The sequence below is a fragment of the Pleurodeles waltl genome, chromosome 5 (assembly GCF_031143425.1).
Source record: "Pleurodeles waltl isolate 20211129_DDA chromosome 5, aPleWal1.hap1.20221129, whole genome shotgun sequence".
In the NCBI taxonomy this organism is placed as follows: domain Eukaryota; kingdom Metazoa; phylum Chordata; class Amphibia; order Caudata; family Salamandridae; genus Pleurodeles; species Pleurodeles waltl.
This window is the reverse complement of record NC_090444.1, coordinates 1,187,250,341-1,187,274,557: the sequence shown is the minus strand read 5'-3', so window position 1 is coordinate 1,187,274,557 and position 24,217 is coordinate 1,187,250,341. Positions and strand designations below refer to the sequence as shown.

The window sequence follows — 24,217 nt, the reverse complement described above, 5'->3', positions numbered from 1 at the left end:
GGGCATTAAGGGGTGCTCCCTCTTAGGAGCGTGCAATTTAAATAAGTGGTTCCAGTCACATTTCCCCTTTCTTGCCATGAGTACTCATGCAGTGAGGCTTTCCTTTTAATTTTTCCAATTATTTATTTTTGGGTGGTGCCTGGTCCCTCCTGGGCATCCTACATGTCTCTTTTCTTTGTGGGCAGTGAAGCCCAATTCTGGCCGGCTTCCCATCAGAGCCACATCCTCTTTGCCGGCAGCTCTTCTACCCTGCCCACTTCTGTGGGCAGTGTGTGCTTCATTTGGTGGCCGTCCGCTCCCCCGACACAGGCAAAGGGAGTAGGGGACGGGCCCACCACAACTGGGGGAGTGAGCCCCCCTGGATCTTTGGAGGCGGGAGATGGAGATTCGAGCCCATCCTTCTCTTGTGGGTAGAGCACAACAGTGCTCCCCTATCCACATCTGATAGTGAGGAGATGGGGGTCCCAGGCCCCTTTGTTCTTCTTGGGTGTGGGCATGACTAGGTTCCCTCAGCCAGTTTCCTTCAGTGTTAGGGGGCCTGGACATGGGGTTCCAGGCCCCTGAATATGATAATCGTCCTGTGTGTTGGGATCCCCGGGCCTCCAGAGCTCGGGGAGGAGGCCCACACATGCCCTATCCCAGGGCAAATACATTCCTAATAAGCCCTTGCCTGTCCCTGACCCACCACAAGGGTAATTCCTCCTCCGGTGGCAGAGCCCTACCCACTTGATTCTCGCTGGAGGTCAAAGGTCACCAACATTTAAAAGGCCACAATTCGGACCCCGTTGGGCCGATTTGGATGATCGTGGGCTCAGTTTAATCTTGGTGGTGAGCTCTAGCCGCAAGGGGCAGTTCCAGTAGGCCTCCTGGCCTCAATGGTGGTGTACTTGGCAGGGAGCTGGTTTCACTGGCAACCTGTGTCAGCTTTCCTCCTGGTCTTTGTCTTTGGGCGTAGAAGCCCAGATCTTTCCCCCAACTGGTCCTCAGATGGAATAAGGGGTCCATTCTTACTGGCCCTTAGGGAGACCCACTGATCCTGTGGTCAACTGGGGTCAGAATCCTTAGTTTTTATCAGTATCAAGGGGTTTGTGCTTCCAGTTATCCTTGGATGTTGCAGTCGCAGACCCAGGGTCTAGCGGCAAAAAGCACAAGTAGCCCTGTCTCTCCTTTGTGCAACAGTTTGTAAAGGGAGGGGTGGGATGTCCTGGAAGCCAGACATCCCTGGCCAATTCTAGGGCTTTAAATCACATCTCCACTTCCCTCTCAACCCTTCTGCTCAGCATGCTGGGACAACTGAAGATCACGTCATCCAGGAGTCACTGGTCACATCTGCTCTTGGGGCATCAGCTCTGCTCCTCGCTGACATCACTGCAAGGCCCTTTCCCACCAAAATTAAAAGCGAAGCCCTTCTTTTGTTGACTCCAGTTGTCTAGGCTTCCTCCTTTATTCAGTGGGCCTGAGCTTTTCGGGTAATTAACAGATGCAGATCTTCTTCCCCACCATATTCTCCTGAGGAGCTGAGGGAAGAACTGTTAATTACTCATTTTGTGTAAGATGGCCTTTGTTTTCTCTGCTGGGGAGACAGACATGGCCCAGCATGGTGACAAAAGGCCTGGACTCCGATCCTGAGCTGAGTTAGAGAAACGTGACAATCCTGACAATCCTGATCAATCCATAAAATGTACATGTATGGTCTTGGGACCTGCAAGTAAGAACTGGGTGCTCACTTTCCACCCCAGTTTCGTATATCATGGGACTTTTTAGGCCTAAGGGAAGCAAAACTGCACTCAAAGTCAGTTTCTCCCTATATGTATAATAAAGTATCAATGCAAATAAAAACAGCAAATCATACTGACTTTCCCTGTGAGTGTCCATCAATATTAAAAAGTCTGACCTCAGGTCAATCTTTAACCTTGCAGAGTCCCCTCTGCGTCATGCTACCAGTGTGCAGTTACCGGGTTGATCATGCTGGTAGTCTTATATGAGCAGCCCGCACATGTGTGCTCATGCCTGTGCACATGGCTTCATGTGTAATCATCAAGGGCTCTTTACCATAGCTGCTTTGCAATTGCTTTATCTTAAAAGAGGGACACAGACAGCAGATATGCGCAGTCCATTTGCCATGTATCTACCATTGGTTGAGACATGTGTAGTGATACTCAGCCACAATAAAAAGTCCAAAACCAGGGTGCCCAAAAAGCAAAAAAAAAAAGAATCGGGGCGCACTAAATGGGTGGAACTTAGTTTTCAACAACCATCGCTCTCAACCAGACTTAGAAACTTCAACACTATAAGGACCTTAAAGGCCTTCTCCTCTTGTCTGAAAAAGGCTTTAAAGAACTAGTCTGACACAGCAATATATCTAAGTCCCTATGCAACCTTTGCCTTGGCAATTTAAAAGAAATACTCTCCGCTAAACCCATTATTTAAGTGCACGGAAGATAACCAATGCATGGCTTCCTAATGCCACCAAGCCTAATAAATTCTAATGCTCTTCCATTAAACCTTCTCTAATGAAACCAGCTCTGGATGGCAATAATAACCCTGCTAGCACAGACCAATTTGTAAATGGTTGCTTTTTTTTGCCAAACAAATAGAAAAGGCAGCTTACACACAGATGCTGGAATTCAGGTGCACACAGTGACCTCTGCCCCTGACAGAATCTGTCCTTGAATTAAGTTTTGACTACCTCAGAACACAGGCTGATCAATTGGGTAATGATCATGCTAGGCCTCTCTGCTGCATTGGATACTGTTTGCCACTCCCACTACTGATAAGCCGACAGAATATAGTTTGAGCCCGATTTCCATCGATAACCACATCATCTCCCTACTACCATACACTTTTGAATCTTGCTGCCTGGTTACAAATGTGCAGCAATGTTCAATTCATTCTCCCATTCTCTTCAACATCTTTCAACTAAGTAGATGATAATCAAGAAGAAGATTATGTTCAAGTTTCAGAACTTCAAATACACCATGACCACTAGTCTCGCAATTGGTATTTACACTTAAAATGAACAAAAACAAAAATAACTTCTACTATATCCCACACGATCACCCTGTACAGGTTCTTTGCTGCTATAGTTAGGAACATTTCTAGCTTTCTAAAAAGAACAAGACAAATATCCCTTCAGTCCATTTTGTATGGTTTAGAGCACCTGTCAATAAGAGATTTGCGAATACTAGAGAAGGCGGAATCAAAAATATGGAAAAGTCTGCTATCCCTAAGTAAAAGCATTTCTGTGGAAGAGTTTAGACTTGGTTTAGGCCTCACAAGCTTCAATTGTAAGGCTCTAGGCCTTTTTGTAAAACAGTATTACTTTTGCACATGCAGCGCTGGTGCTCTCTTTTATAGGTGTCCCATCATTTGCATGGGTGTGTAGTCCCATTCAAAAAAGGGAATCACTCTAGCCCTGCGCCAGCACCTTCTTATGGACATGGCCTCTTGCAAAGGCAACAAAGTTGCTCTGTCTCCTGCTTTGAAGTGCAGGAGTGTGCTGCCCAGGGAGGCACGAGTTCAGGGCATTATCAGTAACAGAACACACTCCTCCCGTCTGGGCCCCACAAACTACTTTAAAAGTGCGCCTTGGCCAAACAGGGACAATGAACCCTATTTGTAAAACGACTCCAGCAAGACAAAGTTAGACAATACAGTAACAATGAAAACAGGAACGAAAACATGGTAACTTTCACTCAGACTTACTTTAGTTCCAGAAAAAAACATTTACATCCAGTTTATTTATCTTCACAGGAATCCAGAATGCCAAAGTATTTGGAAGTGTTACAAGAGCCAAAGGTCTGGTGTTCTTTCATTAGACAAGAAACCATTCATTTGCAATAAAATACCAGTAATTGGAATGGAAATCCTTTAAATGGACACAAATGCACTTTAAGCAGATATATAAAATGATAGGAGTTATTTACCAAGAGAGTATTTGTCATCAATAGTAAAGAAAGGACTCAATTTACTTTATGATCCAAGTAGTATTACTGTATGATACAAATGCAATATTTTTTTCTATTTTTTAGGATATTATAATAATTGTGTAACGTTTTGCTTTCTCAACTTTTGTTTAAAGTACGGGTGTACGCGATTCATGTAATTTTTTTGCATAATTATGTGCAACTTCAGACATATTTTGTTAAATTGTGTGTAATTATGTGAAATGAAAAACTAGCATGTGATGGTAGGATGCATTTCGTGGTAAAAAAACAAAGTGGGATGCATTTTGGACTAAAACAATTTAGCAAAAAAAGAAAAGCACAGCAAAGAAAAGTCGCTTCTTTCTGTCATTTGCGTTGCCCCAGTGTGTTCATGGTAAACGCACCTGTGGTAAATTCTTACAATGAAAGGCATGTAATTACGCCACATAGCATCATAACAAAATTTCATGCCTTTCATGCAACAAGAATAATGTGAAATTACTGAAATTACACTAATTTCGTCAGCTTAGCGCACATTTCTCCAGGGTCTATTTAAAGCCATAAGAGAACTAAACAAACTTTCACGAACTTTGCACTGGCTTTCAGTGTCTCGCTGGAATGTTTTCAAAGACTGTGTGTGAGGAAGCGGGCACACTAGGGACGCATACCAATATTCTTTGTACAAAAAAATCAGCACCATATGTGAAGCCTCCTTTCCATAACACCCTTAAAACTCACCAAAGTTCCTCTTTATCAGTCTAGGCCAGAAGAATCTAGAACTTCCTCTCCACTCACATTTGGAGCAACAAAAACACTTAACATTCCAGAAGGAAATACAAACGAGGCTCTTCGAGTTTCTGACACTTAAATTAACTTCAACCCAAACAACACATTTCAGCCACTGAATCCGGACGGAAAACGGGGCAGCACATACTCCATACAATAACAATGCATTTATCAAAAGAGTTGACGTATGACCCACGACGTCTCACAGTGATATCTTCCTCACAATCGCAAGTACCTTATGCCCAACTCTTCCCACACAGGACATATGATAACCGCATATTTCTCCAAAAAACGTACAGGTCCAGCTGTAATTGCTTCAGAAATTTTGACTGAAACGATTCCACGATAGTGGCAGTTGAGTGGTACACAAATGCTTAATAACATAACATCGTTAACTAAAGAAATTAAAACAAATTGTGCATGTTACTAAAAATCTGGGCTTTTTCCCTTTGTTTAGGATTTGAGTTTGCTTGTATGAATGGATAATAAAATCTCTATTATTACTCTGTTGCCTGCCTTCCATTTATTTTTTTTCAGTTCCCCTTTCATCTTCGTTTTTCACGAGTAGGTGCACTGCTGGTATTTTCTATTGGTATTTGCCCTTGTAAATTTGTGGCAGACAGGAAGTGAGGCATTACACACAAGGCAGTGCTGCACTTTGGGGCACACAGCTCTCTGCCGTGCCTGGCCCTCCTGCCATCTTGCTCCAAAGGGTTAGCCTCCAACTTCTGTAAGTACCCTGTAATTTCACACTTCCCCACTGCATTGCTCCACTTTTTTGTCCGACCGCTTACCCCATCCACTTCTGCTCCAAACTTCTTCAGTGCTGACTCGCTCATATTACCCATTTTTGTGCTATGTGCTGTACTTTTCCCTAGCAATACTTTTAATTTTTTACTTTTAAGTATGCAATTTGTTATAAAATGCATTCTGAGTTTTTTTAGCTTTTCCATTAAAACAATTATTTTAGCTTTACTAGTCCCATCACAGGTGAGGTACAGTGTCTTAGAGGTTTACTAGTAAAGGGTAAGGGAGGCCTTTGAAAGAGTCATTAGGAAGAAGAATGATACACTGGACTAAAAGGGCCCACTTCTAAGACATTTATGCCCATCAACAGATTTCAGGGGGTGTACCAAATTTCTGCCTCTTTTTCTTCCCCCAAATGAGGGCGCAGTAATTTACTCCCACCCTTGGCCAAGAAAGAAGATTGAATGCATGAATCATCCCCTTTCGAGGCAAGGTTAAAGAGAGAATATACTTGCTCTTTGGCTAGTTGGAGGGTATGAAAGTTTTCTCTACTAGCCTAAGCCGCTGGTAGGTGTTTAAAATATGTTTGGACCTAGGCAAGTCAGAGGGGCCCTTCCCCCCTCCCACTGGCCTGCATGATAGGCTTGGGAGCGACATGTATAAGGGAGAAGGCCAAGCTCTCCCAAAGTATGTATACTACAGAATCAACTTCCTTGTTCTACAGCTTTTTACTCTGCCCCTTATGTTCGCAGACATAGGGCGGGAGAAGGATTTTGCAATGGGCATGCACACTTTTTTCCTCTCAGCACCACTTTTCTGCTTAACTTGATCTAATTGAGAATAAAGACCTGTTAGAATGTTATTGTATTTACAAGAGTATAACTATCTTACGTGAATTTCTATAAATAAGTACTGGCCTTTGAAACACCCTTCGAAGTTGAAATTCAATTTCCAGGGAAGCATCTCAGAAAATAGGAAATTAAGAATGTTTAGATGAAATCGCCCTGCAATTAGCAGGGAATAGACATTTATCGGAAAATAATTCCCTAAAGATTATGGGCTACATGTACGTAGTATTTTGCACATCACAAACAGCAAATCGGGCCGTTTGCCACGTGCAAAATGCACTTTGGTATGTTGAAACCCATTTTTGCGATTCGGTAAACTATTTACCGAATCGAAAAAGGGATTGTGAGTCCCAATTAGGAAGGGGTGTTCCCTTACTAATTGCGAGTCGCAGTCCCATGTATGATTGTTTTGTGACCGCAAATGCGGTTGCAAAACAATCTGAGTTAACACCAGTATCACACTGGTGCTAACCCATTTGCAAACAGAAAGGGGTCCCCATGGGACCACTTACCCTTTGTAAATGGCATTAAAAACATTTTTTCAGAGCAGGCAGTGGTCCTGCTCTGAAAAAATGAAATGAAATGAAAGCGTTTAATTTTTTGTTTTTGAAATGCATCTCGTTTTCCTTTAAGGAAAACAGGCGCATTTAAAAAAAAAAATCTGCATTATTTAAAAGCAGTCACAGACATGGTGGTCTGCTGTGGCCAGCAGGCCACCATCCCTGTGAGGGTGGCTATTCCCAAGGGGGTCGCAAATTACAACCTACCACATGAATTTTCATGAGGTAGGGCATTTGCAACCACCTTGCGAATCGCAAACAGTGTCATTGACACTTTTCAACAAAATGTTTTCCGACTCGCACATTGCGAGTCGCAAAACAATTCTTTCGTACATGTAGCCCTATGTCTCCTGTTTGTGACCACAGTTTGTCAATGACATTGAAGTGAGCATCTCCAAACATGCGCATAGTCTCCAACTCATGATTACATAATGTTGCTTATTGTATTATCATACATATTGTCCATCTCTAATCATGTTTGCAGTTATATGTTGCATATTCAAGATATATTAGCACATAATGGTCAGTGTGGGGGTTGTATTTACATTTTAATTTATCGTTAAGACATGCCTCCCCCTTGAGGGTCTGCTCCCAGATTACTTTGAAGCATTTCCCTGCTCTCCAGGGTTGCGGACATCGGGTTGGAATGGGCTATAGGGCAATCAGGCAGTGCCCAAAGGACTGAACTGACTGGATAGTGCGTGGGCCGTTTTTCTGGCTGTTTGTGGGCCTGCTTTGTGGTCTGCTGGGACGGTTTTTACTGTTGATTTCTCTGATGTCACCACGAACATTGCTTACAGCAAGCACAAATGCTGTTCCTCCTAAATGAGCAGATGAGCGTCGCCCCACCTGCTGCGAGCGCAGCAGGTAAACACGTAAATAAATAAAATGGCATGCAATACTATTTTATTTTGCCCCCAGCTCACGCTGTGTACAGGGCGAGTGTGAGGGTGGAGCTGATTACTGTGATTGAAGGATGACTGCTGCTCCTGCCAGTGCGCACATCGGCTTGGCCAGCTGTATTGCAACGGCCAACCCAACATGTGCACTGCAGACTCAGCAATCCCAGCTCTGTGAAATAGCAAGGGGATTGCTGACACAGGCCCCTAGCCTCAAAATTCATTGTGAGGGTCTGTGACCTTCACCATTCTGACACAGGTGACTCCAAACTGTGTGGAGTTTTTTTTTTTTTTTTTTAATAAGTCATTGCAAGGAGAGACCATTGCAATGACTCTTTCTCTCTCTCACTTCCATCCCATTATGGGAAGAAAGAAAGAAAAAGAAAAACAGAGAGAGAGAGAGAGAGAGAGAGAGAGGAAAAAAAACGAAAAAAAAAAAGAAAACGTGGGGGTGTTTCAAGGCCCCCGCGGTCCTAGCCGGCTCCCAACATCCTGCGGGAGCCAGCATTGCTCCCACAATCAGGGAGCTGCTTCAAATAGCAGCTCCCAGCTTGTGGGAGCAATGCTTCCATCTGTTTCTCTGCATGCATATTTATGTGCAGAGAAACAGATGAAAACCCCACTTTCTGGCAGCGGGAGCTGTTTGACAGCTCCCGCTGTAAGAACCAGGACTTTGTTTGTTTTTTGCTTGATGGGAGCTGTCAGCTAGAGAGATTCCCCTCCTCTTCTCATTTGTATTTATATTTATTAGCATAAATATATCCCATTAGTATGTGCACAGTTTTGGATTAATATTTTAATGTATTAATTTTGTAGTATTAGATGAATCACTGTTTCTTTTGGGTTAATTTTAATTTTCACTACATGTCCCATAATGCACTTGGATGGTAGAGCTAATAGACTATAAAAAAGAGACATTGAGGAAGTATTCACAAACTGTGAGCAAGACCGGGAGGTCGAAAGGCGTAAGTGGTGATGTTTGGTGGAGTACACATTTGAATTAAAAGCATATGAACTCTCCTGGAGTGCAGCATCGCAATTGTTTTCAATTGTTTGTTCGAAAAAATTAAGGAGGAAATGTCCATTCCTCACGCTTGCACCAGCATGAAATGCGTGCTACAATGAGGACCGTTTTGGATTATAATATATATATATATCTATATATATCTATATATATATAGATATATATATATATATGTATATATATACACACCCACACACACACACACACTCTCTAGGGGTGGAGAGGGGCAAAATGGTGGTAAGGGTATTTTTAGGGTTTAGGGGTGGGTAGGGGTATAGGGTGGTAAAGGTAATTTACAAAAAGGCAGAGTTTGGAGGGGTTCCCCTTAATAAAGAAAACAAGATAAATGTATAATTAAAAAGTGGGATTGTTTGGGTGTCTCACCCTGAATAAATAAACGAAAAATAATTTAAAATTGCACATATATATATAAATATATATATATATATATATATATATATATATATATATATATATATATATATATATAAATCCTACTGGTGTGCTTTCGTAATTTTGTGTAAATCTGTTTAGTAGTTTTGGAGTTATTAAAGAAAAACAATGTATGTATATCTAGGGCCGCAGAGGGTCCTCGGACCCCAGTCCCTGCGCCACAGCCATGCACAGTGTGGGGCTGGATGTATGCAGGGGGTTGGTGGCCAGACCCTGTGGACAATCCCCCACTGCATGAAAAAAAAGAAAACACTAGAAATTCACTGACAAAAAACAAAGGTTACAGGGGCGTTATAGTAGAATACAGAATTTAAAAAAACCTTAGAACACTTAAAAAACTGTGAGGAAGGGGAGAGGGAGAAAGGCAGAGGGTGGGAAGACTGTACTGTGTCAGAACTCATATAGAGTGCATGGCCAAAAGAAAAAAAAGTACCTAGAGCAGCAGACAGCCAATGGAGGGACACCAGCAGCAAACAATAGGCTGTGCTAGGTCCATGCTCGATGGCAGGGACAGAAGCTCTAGAAAGAATGGAGATCAAGGTCAGCAACCGGTAGGAAGCAGGAGACAGTAAGAAGCAAGGAAGTGAGAGTGACATGGAAGCCAACCAATGGTAAGTATTGGTAAGCCTTTTTTGAGTTTTTTTTTGTAAATAATGGCTTTTGCTGACAGCATAAGCACGAGGTACGCGCAAATCTAAAAAGGTAGGGCAGACCTCAAAAAATGTACTCTCCCACTCACTATGGCGACTCATATATTATCAGGTTGAGCTATTTTTGGAGCTACTCACCCCTTCTGGCAAGTTGACAAAGAACAGGTGTTCTGTTCAATCAGAAAGTAAAAAAGATTTCTTTAAATCTTGTTCTTAAATTTGCTTTGTGTTTAGAGACAAGTGTCAAAAGTCAGTTTGTCTTTTTTCATTCTGACTGCAGAGTTCCAGGATTTTGTAAAGTGACCTGCCTGACCTGCTGTAAAAACTGTGAAATGCAAGGTTGTGCAGGTTTTTTCCTAACACACATTTAAATAACTAAGTCAACTGTACAAATATTTCAAAATACATCAGTATCTGTGAAAGACCATTTTTGTTCATCAGTCTGATGAAAAAAATATTTTAATAGGATGAAAACAAATAAGAAGAACCCTTTACTTGGTGATATGCAAATGATAAATATGTTTCTTGAAACCCGGTTTTCACAGATTATTAATATGCTACATAGTTTTATCAGTAAATCTGCAAGTTAGTGGGAAGGTTTGTAGACATTTCTTAGAAATGTCCCGTTTGTAAATGTCAATGTGCTACCACATCATGCTTTGGTAATATATTTATTAAAACGGAGTGTTTAAACATAAACTAGGAAATACTTCTGCACTGATGGCAATGCTATTAGTGAACAAGTCACGGATCATGTGTACCCTATTTGTGGGCTACATTCTTATTATACATGGAGCAAATGTTTAGTCTATTTCATCAAATAAAATAGGTTTTTTGTACAGCAGAAATGCTGAACTCACCTATTTGAAGGTGCACTCGTATGTGAGAATAAAGGAAAAGGCGACTGTAAAATAAAACATTTGCCTAGGATCACAACATTTGAGACACATTTACAGGTCAAGTACATTACAGTTAGGTTGAGTAGATTATTCAAGTTAACCCTACCTGCAGGTCTAGTAACAATTTTATGGATTTTTAGGCCTGTAGGGGGTAAACTTACCTTAACTATACCTCCATTGCTTGGTAAATTAATGTATGGTAAAGACATCTGCATTGTAAAATATTTATGGTAGAGACATGCATGGTAAAGGCATGCACTATATAGCCATACAGCCTATTTCAGCTACATCGAAAGGCAACTGCCTTCCTAGCTAGAAAGCTTCTGTTAAACTCCCTCAGCCGGCTGGTAGTGGTAGTGGTAGAAGGACAGTGTCTAAAAAGGAGCAGTCGGTGGTATGCTTAAAGGATTGCCCTTGTAACTGAGGTGATGACCTGCTGCCGGCACCAGTGGACAATCGCTCTTAGTGCACCAGCAAACCATGACTCGTAGGCTACACTCCTGGCCTCACTCCCAAAACCTCCTCCATTCCCATGATACAGTCCCCACTAAGAGACAGAAGGAGAATGTCTCACCGCATCTAATACTTTAAAGCAGCTTCTTTACTGAGGCAAGGAAGGAGCAGATCCCAACTCTGAGAAAGCTCATGCACCCATATTTTGGTTTATCCTTCCTTAAAGCATAACCATAACGTCAGAATATTTGTAAGAAAATTAAGCTGTATTGTAACATACCGAAGTCTACAAAACAGCTAGGCTCTCTGGTGTGCTTCGAATTCAGAAGCTTGGATTGATTACATATAAAAGGTTTTAGCATTTTTTAAACTAGTGTGCTATATCTTTTTGGTGTTTTACAAAACAATACCTACTGACATTCATTGGTTTGCCCCTTCTCTACCGATGCTTACCTCCTCTGGCATGTCTATATTTTTTTAGGGTTTGAGGAGGTAGAATTATACAAAAGATGTCAACAGAAGTCAAAACATAAATCACAGATTAAATCCAAAGGAGCTAAACGCTTTAGAGTAAGGTACATATTTCTTTATCCCCCAGTTCATTTATTGTAAATATTATGGTCTGATGAGATGGTTAAACCACAGTTTATCTCAGACCCCTTGCTAATATATTCGTTTTACTTCTGTTGAAAATGGTGAAATCTGATCAAATGAAATTGGAAGGGCATTAACTCACTGCTTGTTTGTATGACTTTAATTCCAAGACAAACAAATAATCAGTGTTCAAAACATTTAAGTAAGGGTGCTGCCTGCTGACGGGATGAACAAACTGATTGCCAAAGAGTTAAGTGTAATTAGCAAATAAGCTTTTAAAAGCACATTAAAAAATGACCAGCACTCTTTGCAGACGTGGAGCACTGCAACTCACAGACTAACTTGAAACATGCTTATCTATTACAGATATACGATAGAGAACCTCTTAGCTAGGACTGATGGGGCTCTACTCACAAATCATTCTGCACACCCGAGTGTCACTTAGATGCACAGAATTTGAACTTGCAGTCCGAAACACAAAACCTCGAGTCAGAGGACCTGGATCTGCAGATTGTTCCACCATCAAGGATACTTATAGCTGTAAAGAAAAGTCACACGAATGAAGAATTTCCCACGGTTGTTAGCTTGTATCGGAGGCAAAAGGATGTTAGACAAATGTCCAAGGGATGTAATGGGGCCTGCAAAATTCACGGAACACTCACAAAGGTAGAACTTTGTGGATTTTCACTAACATTCTGTATGGCAACTGCACGTTGGAGTCCAATACTCCATGCTATATCCTGCTAGGTTTAAGATTATTCACCAAGGCGAGACCCACTTCTTCGCTGACCCCAAAAGGGTATGAAAATGGATAGATAGTTACTTTGAAAACTCCATGCCGCAACTGAGTAACAAAACTGCCAGACCACCTCGACCAAAATGGAAACTGAGAAATCGATTGAGAGGGGACCCCTCTCCCTTGCTACTGAAATCCTCCACACTAACACCCATTGGACTGGGGCAGATAACTGAGAACTGCCACCAGGCACTTGAGGCTGCTTCACATCTGGGCACGGAGACTGACCCCTCAGACATGGGCAGTGGTCTCAATATCTTGGTCCATTTGGAGACTCGGACTCCTCTACAGCCTCCAAGCAGACCTTCCTGGCTCTACCACTGTTGACACCTCAATCTGAAGCACCTACTCTCTTCTTCTACACATTGTTATTACAATGTTAATTATTTATTAATGTCTAAATTGAGCCCAGCTCTACCCACCATGTTCTCCCCTGCCTAAGCGCTGACATGGCACATTGGGTGTTCCCACATTACAAAATATGCACCCCGCCGGGTCATGCATCATTGACCTTGCACTAATAGGGCAGAAAAGCCATGCCACTCCTGCTTTCCATCATGGCCCCCCCACTCAATATGGTTAATTCTCATCAGCACCCAGCTTGGGCATTCTGCATGCTGTGGTAGGCCCTCTTTGTTCTTTGCTCCATTCCCATCTCTACCCTTTACCTAGTCTGGATTACATGCCACTGAGACATAAAACACTGATATGCCACTACTATTACAGAGGCACAGATGTGACAAATGGTAGACCATGCTCAGCACACAGATGACTTCCTGGCTACAGTGTCGCCACTACTCACAAAATGACACCCATGACTTTCACTAGATTCCTCACCCTCTTTGTTAAGGGCGTGCACTCTGCACCCAAACAATACTCAACTTGCTCCTATCTCAAATTGCACCACCCGGTATCGTTTCCCTCCAGGAGAGTCACATGACTCTCTCAGAACTACCCAGACTTCAAAAACGATGGCGTGGTGCCACCATGTACTCAGGATATGCCAGATGTTTGCTCATTTGGATTCGACCTGGGACCCCTTCCAAGTACTATAATTAACAAAGAAGGGCGATATGTCCTCCTTGAAGCCCACCTCAACGGCCTTCCTATCTTACTCCGAGCATATATGCCCCCAACGTTGATCAAGATACCTTATGGACAAAACTCTCAGCCCAACTAGCTCAAAAGACCCACTTGGCACGGATCCTGCAGGGGTGATTACAAGTGCGTCCTCAACCTACAATAAGATTGCTCTCACCCACCACTGCTGAGCTCCCCCCCTTACACCAAGGCAGACCATTTAATCTATTGGGCACAACAGTGGGCTTTGGTAGATGTCTGAAGACCTTCAACCCTACAACTAGAGTATACTCCTTTTATTCCATACCTCATGACCCATTTGTGCGCCTAGACCGCATAATGTGCTCCTACATGCTTGCACCTTCTTTCCAGACTGTGGATTATTTGGGCCAAGTAGTCTTTGATCACGATACCCATATCATGGACCTACAATGAGGGATCCCTCCCATCCCAAGTTGACTGCCTGGAAGACCCAATATTTCAAGACTCCCAGAGAACCCATATCCATAACTTTGTCACAGAAATCACTGGCACTGCCTCTAATAATCTTCTAGAGTGGGATGCCTTCAAGGTTGTCACTTACGGTATTTGCATTCAAGAGGGGTGGGAGTACGACTTACATTAGAATTTCATAACTATTGTACCCAGATGTAGGGAGTGCCCCGTGTAAACTCTGGGGGCACTACTGAGCCATTTCTTGACCATCTCCCCATACCAAGCATTGATGCAACCACACAAGTCACACAGTCTTAACATCAACAGACGTTAAGCAGGTGATTTAGGACTTCGTTAGGAACAAAACCTTTGGGCTTGACAGATTCCCAATAAAATATTACAGTGCGTACGCCGAGGTTCTTTACCCCCCATTTAGCTGATATGTACAACAAGGCCCTTTGACTGGAAGAACAGCCATCCTCCTTAAGGAAGTGAATAATGATCTCTCTCCCTAAGCCTCACCATGACGCTATTGATGCAGCCTCTTGCTAACTGATTGCTGTCCTAGGAATGGATTATGAAATTCCTTGGAAAATACTGCCTGCTAGATACGCCCAGATCCTACTGGATCTTATCCACCCAGACCAAAATAGGTTTGTCCCATAGCGCAGCACTTCCCACAACCTATGGTGTCTTTCTCCATGTTCAGGACCAGGTATGGGATCAGTATCCCTTTTTAGTGTTCCTGGTATTGGACTTGGAGAAGGCGTTTGACTCCGTGTACTAGACTTACCTCTTCCACTTGCTTACTCAGATGGGCATTGGCAGTCGCCTTCTGGCCTACACTGCAATCATTTGCTAGAATATCTGACCTGAAGGTCAACTGAAGCAAGCTTTCCATTTACCCACTACATGATAATCTGGCCCCCAGGGCATCACCATAGACAACGCCCCTCTCATTTGGCAGCAATTCGATATTTGGGAATCTGCATATAAAACTCTCTAGCTGATCTTTTTAATGGAAATCTGCATCCTGTGTTACCGTCGTTAAAATCTTTAGTACCCTTATGACCCAAACTTTCCCTAGCCACTATGGTGAGGATTGCGCTATCAAATATGGTGATCCTGCCCCTCTTCTGTACTACTTTACTAACCTTCCGGTGATTACCCCCGCAGTTTCTTTCACAACCTTGACTCCCTGATTATCAATATTTTTGGGGGGAACGTCTGCTGCCGAATAGCTTTCCGGAAGCTCCAATTACCCGCGGGTAAGGGCAGTCTCCCTTTTTTTGAAGCGTATTTTCTGGCAGCTCAACTTCAATAGGAAACCAGGTGTATAGCCGACAGAATCTGGGTGAAACCTGCCACAATTCCCCACTCCTCACTCCCACCATGATTAGAGGCCTTCTACTCCCACAGTTGACTCCGGACCCTCCTCTCTCACTCCAAGTCAGCATTGCTTTCAAATGTATTTACAGGGTTGGCGTCCTCATGCACCATGTCCATCCATATGCCCCGGGCTTCCCCCTAGTAGGCCTTCCAAAATACCCTGGCATATACTCTGTCAGAACTTTACACACTTGGCAATAATGTTCTATTCCCACAGCTAGATACTTATTCTCTGAGGGCCATCTCTTTTCTTTCACACAACAGCCAGGATGACTTTGGCCTCCCCACTAGACAGTTTCTTACATATCGACAACTTCACAACACCTGTTTTAAGTTGTGTCCGGCTAGGGACGAGGAACCCCCAGTCTATGTCATGTTACAAACAATGCTTACCATGGGGGAGGGATGACAACTGATCACCTGGCTGTATAAGGCGATTCGTGACCATACTGGTATTTCACTGAGTCCCCTTTGTGCCAAATGGGAGGACAACATTGGGAGGGTGCTGAATGACATGATGTGGCCTTTCCACACACTGGTTTGAGAAATGCAAAGTTTAAGAACATACATTTTCAAATTTTACACGGGGCATATCTATCCCCCATGCAAATCAATAGGCACTTTCTGACGGTAACTCTAACTTGCCTGAGATGTCAGTCAAGTGACGCTAATCTTCAACATATGCTGTGGTCGTGTCCTACACTTCATGCCTACAGGCAAGGTATACAAAACACCTTGCAGGCAGTTACCAAGCACACAGACCTGAACTCCAGGAAGGCTTGAGCCCTTGGCATTTCTTTAAATGCAGGAAACAACATATTGTCCGCACCCACTTTGCTATTCTAGCCCAGTTAATGGCCAAAAGAACTATTACATTACATTGGAAGGCCTCCATTGCTCAGTCCTTGGAAACGTGGCAGGGCGTGATGAAGAAATGGGGTACCTCGGAGCGCACAGCTCTCTGCTATGAAGAGGTATGACACATTCGCTGGCATCCCATCTCACCTGCATGGGATACCTTATTAACACATTTTGTACATCTCACAGCGATGCCCCCAGACTCTCACATGCAGATGCCCTCAATCTGAGACCTTTTTTGCTCATGTTTCTTCCCACTTCTTCATATCCCCCTCCAGCCTTTTGCAACATCATGCCCCTCATCTGAAACACTCCACCTTATCACCAGTCGACTACTCCACTATGCACTAGCCTTGCAACGTTACATCATGCACCCTCCACATATACATTTTTGGATTTTCCCGCAGTATTTGCCTCCGTTCCTACCCCTTGCCCCAACCCAGTTTTAGTTCCCCCATATGTTATTGTTCCTTGTTGTATTGCCTTGTTGATAACACAGACTGCTGTTTGAACCAAATGTAACTCACACTCTTTCTTGAGCCATGTCCTCTCCCCAACCTCCCCATATGAGTACATTTTGCTGTTTTAGGTATTCTTTCTTCAATGTGAAAACTCAATAAATGCATTTTTTTTTTTTTTTAAGTAATTGAAAATTGATGCAGCAAACGTATTTTTATACAGTTAGGACTGCTTACTCGTAAATATTGAGTGCAGATCTGTGTTTGGAGTAAAAACAGCAGAACCAAGAGACATTTCGAAGATGATGACAATTTATTGCTTTTATTATTTAAAACTGAAAGCAAGCCAGTGTATGTAAGGTAAGGAAATCATGGCTATAAACAATACAGTTTCCTAATTTATTATGTACATTAATTATGCAAGACTGAGAATCTTCTTTAAATTTAAGGACTTATGTAGAGCGAGTAAACCTGGGAGAAATGGAATAGCTCAGAGGTTCAAAATGAGGCCACTTTCTTAGTGTTATTTGGTGCTGTATTACAATTAAAGTGAAAAGAACAAAAAATCTAAGAAATCAGTATTTCTGTTTAAGGTATGGATATGGACGCGTGTCAATCAATGGGTATTTATTGTTTTGATAATCAACATTAGTGTCCACCAAATTTGGAAATTTTAAAGTTGATTTAGTATATGTGATTACAACATAAGGTTACTTACTTGTGGTAGGAGACTGGGTGGCTGTTCAAAAAAAGATCAAAGAGGTAAAGAAAGATGATCAGTAGCAGCTCTCCATTTTATAGTTTGCTACACAACTCATTTACAAGAGAAACCTATTAATCAGAAATAAATATCAGTTGTATTTGCTACTGGTTTGAGGTCAGTGGTTAACTATGGCATTTTCTGAATTTGTTGACAGTCACATGAGTATTGGATGACATTCCAAGAACATTCATTGTTTATATTAAGTAAACCTGAGTAAAACAGAGGGTTTCAAGTATTACAAGATGCACCTCAATACGAGTTTTCATATAGACTTGTGATAGGTGCAGTGACAAACTATTGAGATTTATAAAGATAGCTTTGGGCACAATTTAGAGAAACAAACAATATGATTATATTGAAGCAGAATACTTAGATATACGGAATAATACATAACCTTGCAAAAATATGTGGGGCTTCTTTATGAGGCTGGTGGTCACAAGACGCTGTGGCGGCCCGACCTCCACATTATGAGTTTGGCATTCGGACCGCCATCCAATCGCCGTCTCCACCAGCATCCTAGAACCTGATGGGGAGACAACGGTCTTGGTTCCAATTAGCCAGGGCGGTGCTGAACTCAGCGCCACCCTGCTGATTACAACCTTGTTCTCCGCCAGCCCTTTCATGGCGGTTTCACCACCATGAAAAGGCTGGCGGAGAACAAGTGCAGGGGGCCACAGGGGGTCCCCTGCAATGCCCATGCCCAAGGCATAGGCATTGCAGCCCTCCCCCCTGACCAGCACCCTTGGAATGTGCACTGCCTGCTTTGCACATTCCATGTCCTACGAGATAGCCTCCAGCTCCTTCAAGGGAGCTAAGTGATATTTTGTAGCACTGTTCCAGCCGGTCAGACTGTCAGGAACGCTCCATTTCAAGGTTTCCACCTCAGCCAGGTCAGGTCGGCAGAAACCTTGTAATAGGGCAAGGGGGAGGCCACTGTCCTTGCGGGGGCATCCTCTTCGCGAGTTTGGTGGTCCCGCGTTGGGACCATCAAACTCGTAATGAGCCCCTTAATGTACATGTTGATGGGGGGTTGGTGTCTTTTGACGGATGTAAATGTGAAAATAAAAACTAGCATTTTCCAAATAATTAATTTTAAACCTCAAACAAATACATTTTAATTAATATAACTCATCAAAAGTCAGACATAAATTATATGAACAGAATACGAATATTAGGGCTGGCTTTATGGACTAACCAAATCTAACACGTTTTTGTGGAAAACCACAATTAAACTGTGTGAGGAAAAATTAGTAATGATATTCAGTGAAGATTATTTGTATGTTCGACATTCTGAAAACCACATAATTTGTTGAATTTTCATGGATCAATGAACCCAGTATTGATAAATATACAAATAAATTTGACATGGTGAGAATATATTGTATATATACCATTAGGTTAAAATAGAATGTTTCAAATTGAATTTAAAGGATGATGCTTTTATGATAATTGAGTGGTGCTCTTAAACTAAAAAAACGTGATGCTAAGCCTGGAAATTGTATTAATAAAATACCTGAATCCTGCCATTATGTGTTCCTTTAAGCAATACCACATGAAAGTAACTGTGACACTGATAGGTGGCACTATGCTGCCAATTACATAGTGGTTGTCATTGATGACAGGTAGTCTGTTGAATCAACCTCACTTTCAACACATTTTCATTGCCAGCTGCTGATGCTGTCCTGCTACCTGCCTTGATTTGGCACTGTAATCCTATTTTACAGGTTGCAACTCCAGCACAGAAACGTATTCCCATAATTTGACCCAGCACAGGAATTTCCCAGATCCGATTAGTATTTGAAGAGGGCACCAGCATTGTCCCACATATCTGTTGAGGCTTGGGCAAATGGGAGGAGGTTTGGTTGAGGGTCCTTGGGGTCCACACAAGCTCTGGGGACGATACCAACAGGCCTTATGCCCCTGGAGCAGCACCCAGGTTTTCTGCACAACAGTTTCATTTCTGTCCAGTGCTCAAATGGAAAAGCAGGCAAAAATGACTCCACCCTAAAAAATTTGTCCAGATGGATTATGTGACCAGATGTTCAGGCGGAGGGATGAGTTATTGTAACGCTGCTCTCTGCTTGGCTGTACAGTCAAACCTGAAATATGATCCAATTAATGTACTATAATATTTACAGTTAAATCGTTGCCTAAAAACACACCAAAAAAGTATGGTGCTTAGAAACTTAAATGGAAGACAGAACATGTTATGTTAAATCCATTATAAAGAAAGGTAAGAAAATTGAAATTTCAAAATGTGAATTCACATTTACCACCATTTAGAAACTGTCCCTCATTAAAGACATGAGCAGTGCCTTTATGGGGGGAACAAAACGTAGCATATGCAGCCTTAGACTGGCTAATCATTGATTTTAAGATATAAAACAGAAGACGATAATTCCACAGCAAACAGAAAAAAAACTAAGATTGTGCTTGGGAAGAAAACCAATGAAAAGAAATGTGTCTCTTTGGCACCAAGCTATAAGCAGTTGTTAACAAGTAGAAATAAATGTGGGTATGTTAGCCAGAAGATCAATTTCTTTGTAATTACCTGTTCAGATTTAGATGGGTTTTACAGGAAAATAGTAAATGTGAAACATATTAACTTTTTTAAAATGCTTATAATTTTTTAATGTCTACAGCACATGAAGAGGCACGCCCTTTTTAAAGCACTTCAAATTACTCTTATGGCAAGATTCGGAGTGTGTGGAACAATTGTTCGAGTCAATTTATTAATCAAAGGTTTCCGATTTCATAACTGAATTCTCTTGCATGCATTTTGAAGAACGTCTGACCAGGCTATGCTGTCTACATTACAATAGTATGATATGACACGTAAGTGAAAATGTAAAAGTAAACTGTGGAGTTGCCAAATGTCTGAAACTTTACTGAAGGTTTTGAATGACTAAGCTAATTTTATTATATCACCATCCTAAGGAAAGGTAGCACAAGCACTAACCTTTAACAAAAATGTACACTAAATAATGGCCAACCATACATATATCTTTTAACACTAAAAAATTTATAAATAAGACAGAACAAAAATATCTAACACCAACACATATTTAACATAACATAAAGCAGATAAACATCATAAAGCGTGACATATTGCTTAACATGACCTATAACAAAAAAGTAAAACATAACTTAAAAATGAATAACTTGACATGTAATATAAATCATAAAATAAAACAACAAATAACAACGTGCCGCGCACAGAGCCCACTCATGAAATATTATTCCTAAGTATAACTCACTTAAGAACACTAAGCTTATATCCAAGTAAATCTTATAAATTATAAAAAGATAACACTGTCACATCTATTGACCAACAAAAGATGACATTTTGTATAATTTTGAAAGTATGGATCTCATGAAAACCAAGTTTAAATGTGCACAGCAAACAAAAAGTACCTTTCAATATGCTAATGATTCCAACTAAACATGTGAAGAATGTATAAAGATAATATAATAAATGTTTGTGTTACTTTTTCGTCAAAATGGAGTACAGTACAAAGAACACTCACTCAATAGGAAGGCCAAAGTGATGCAAGTGTCATTTAAATGACTTCTCAAGTTATAAACTCATAGTTCTTAAACTCGTAAACTTGAGAATTACCTTCAAAAGTAAACAGGCTAACTTCAATGCAGTGAGACGAAAATATGGAACAGAAGAGGTCTATTTGGAGTTTTGGGATGACACCCTGGCCGATCAACAAAGGACTTGGACTCCACTGGTGCATCTTGACTTCTGCACAATGCCTTCTCATAGAACCTATTAAATAGTTAAACGTAGCTATGGTACCGCCTCCATTTACAATTTAACAAGTTCCAACAGATTGCAAAGGAAGTCCGGCCTCTACATCTCCACTGGTGCCATCTTGTCCACTGGTGTCCTGCAGGGATTGAGTTGTCCATCAGTTGGACGCAAGATAGAAATATACCTCAACGATACTCCAGACTCTCATATTGTTGACCCCTCCCATACCTTTACTAACTGTTTATGCATGTACCAAGAAAGGGTGTACAGGGTACCTCTGCAAAAGAATGCTTGCCTCCTTAAGGTTTATATAGTTAACCCATGATGGAAAGGCCCTCATGGAAATAAATAAAACAAAAGAATCAGAAGTTAAGGTGGCTTCCAAGGTAGCACTGGGGTAGGCCTGTTTTAATAACTAATGTTCAAACAATATAAAATGATTTTTAAAAAATGCCTCTTCTTCCCCTTAAACATACTGACCTCATGGTTGGAGCTGGGGTCAACTATTAACTGGATTGTATACACAACAGCTACAGTGCCTCCCAACCATCTTTTTAGCCTGTGGAAAAGCCTGTATGTTTCTTGCGTGGTGCATTTATTCTGTATTTTACACTTTACATCAAACATGTAACCCCTTTGAATTGCTTTAAATTGTTCTTTGTATTCAATAATTCCTGTTAAATTTAATTAATGAACTATTTAGTTAATGCTATTTGTATCAATTATAATTATGTTGTGTTTCAGTTGACGTAAACCTATACTCACGATACAGTAAGAAATATAAAATTACTGTCATTAACATCCAATGATTCAACCACTCTTGTTTGCTTCATATTCGAAAGTACATTAAAGACCTTGTCACTTCAAATATTCACTAAAACAGAGCTAAATGTACAAGATAAGCAACGTTTCTCAGTAAGTTAATCAGTGTATAGTCATTTCAAACTAACATTAATCTGGCAATCAATCTCCTATTGGCAACCCCCCAGTGCTTAATTTGTGAATAAAAACATGCTGGTGCTCAAAGCCGTCCTCTTAAACACATGGCTGCTGCAATTAAATTTGGGAACACGGAATACTAAGGCAGCATAATCCTGAAGCAATCCCGGGCCTCTTCAGTCCATTTAAAGCCGCTCCCTGTCCCTTCAGCTCACTTCTGCAGCTTTCTGCTTTCTCCCATTGTGAAGCTTTTTCGTTTACCTCTTCCTCCGTCTTTCCCATATGTGTCTTTTGCTCACAGTAAATGCTTGGGGCAGAAGAATAAGCGCCGGCCCTCAAAAATAAGTGCTGGTGCTCAGCACGGGAATCAGCAAGCACAAATTAAGCACTGCAACCCCATCTTCCTTCACTCACCCCCCTGAATTGCTTCGACATGTCTGACTATGATGGTTTTTTCTTTCCCTATATTGTAGTTCCCATTCAGAGAGAATAAAATATATGTTAGCATTAATTGAGGACCAGTGGATTTCCAGTCTACTGTGCATTTATCTAGCATGTCTCCCATTGGAATAAAAAATGTTGTTCAATTTTCCCCTCATTTTAGTGGCCCTGCCACCCTAAAAAACTGGAATCTTAGAGTCTTGTTACTTCAATAGCTTTTGAGAAGGCATAAACTACAACTTTGTTTATCTAGGCTTTCTCCTGTGGTATTTAAAACCTGGACTGTGGAGCTATATCAAATAATTTAACAAAAATAAACAGACGAATCTGAAGGTAAGACTTGCATCCACATTTGAGAGAGAGTTTTCCTATTAGGTACCCAAACAGAAGTGTTGACACTCCCTCTCTTATCTAGCACTCTATCCCTCTTTGCTATTTCATAACACACTGAGAGTATTATTGCATTATGTGAAACGAAAAACAGTAATGCTTTCAGTGTGATGGAATGCTGGATAACTAGAAGGAGGGAGTGTTAAGAGTGGTTGTCGGAGTGCCAATACTCTGATGGCTCCTATGGTATGGAGTGCTGTATAACAACAATGGCCCACACCACCCACACATTAGAAGGGAATGAAATAGTTGTGGCATCATAATAAACAACCTTCCTGTCAACACATTTTCATAGAAAGCATTTGCGAAGTCTTAGGAGGTGAGTCTGGGTGTTCCCATGACTGAGAGAGTCTGGTTAAACTTGAAGAGAACTCGAACCTGGCTGCTAATCGATGGCTGATTCACAAATGTTACGAAAGATTATGTTCCAGCTACTGGAGCTAGAACTCACTTGTATGTTACAATTTTTTGTTTACGCAATTAGGAAGAAGAAAGCAATTAATTTACAAGGAAAATCCCAAAGAATAAAGTGCATTAGTCATGCTATCGTATTTAGCATTAATATTTGTGTTTGGTTCCTCTTACCTCCCTAGTTTTCCAACACTTATCCATAATCTGGAAAATATTTCTAGTGATATTATTCCATTTATTTGAGAGTATATAATATTTCCATAGTACACCCTACAGTCACAACACCGAGGGCCCTTTACAGACACAACAGATAATATCATATTAGTGATTTTGTAACTGTAGTGATATGTAGATTTTTTGGCACCAAGTCAACTTTCTACAATAAAGTTAAAGCAATTCACTTTGCAAGACACTGTACAGGTTGGAACACAAATGTGCACAATTTTGAAATGCATTCACTGTAACAGGTTTGTCATAAAAGCAACTTGGCCTGAGAAATGATAAATTCGAAGAAAATATCCTTCAATCGATACCTGTAGAAGAAAATATTCTTCAGGAAACCTTTGTGTAATTACAGGTTTCCTGACAGTACAATCATTGCCAAAGTCAAGATGTCTAGCTTCTAAAAAAGTGCCTCGTAACTGATTTGTGAGTTTAT

The 24,217-nt window shown here is 41.3% G+C and overlaps 1 protein-coding gene across 3 annotated transcripts in view; it reads right to left on the bottom strand.

Moving 5' to 3' along the window:
- CRYBG1 (crystallin beta-gamma domain containing 1) overlaps positions 1 to 24,217 on the bottom strand; it is a 785,716-nt gene that overhangs the window by 588,937 nt on the left and 172,562 nt on the right. For 2 of the 3 annotated variants that reach the window (XM_069235429.1, XM_069235431.1), the window contains exon 2: positions 17,574 to 17,594. The exons of the other annotated variant lie outside the window; for it this stretch is intronic. In XM_069235429.1, coding sequence (XP_069091530.1) covers positions 17,574 to 17,594 — 21 coding nt within the window. The remainder of the gene's footprint in view (positions 1 to 17,573; positions 17,595 to 24,217) is intronic. 3 annotated transcript variants of the gene reach the window in all.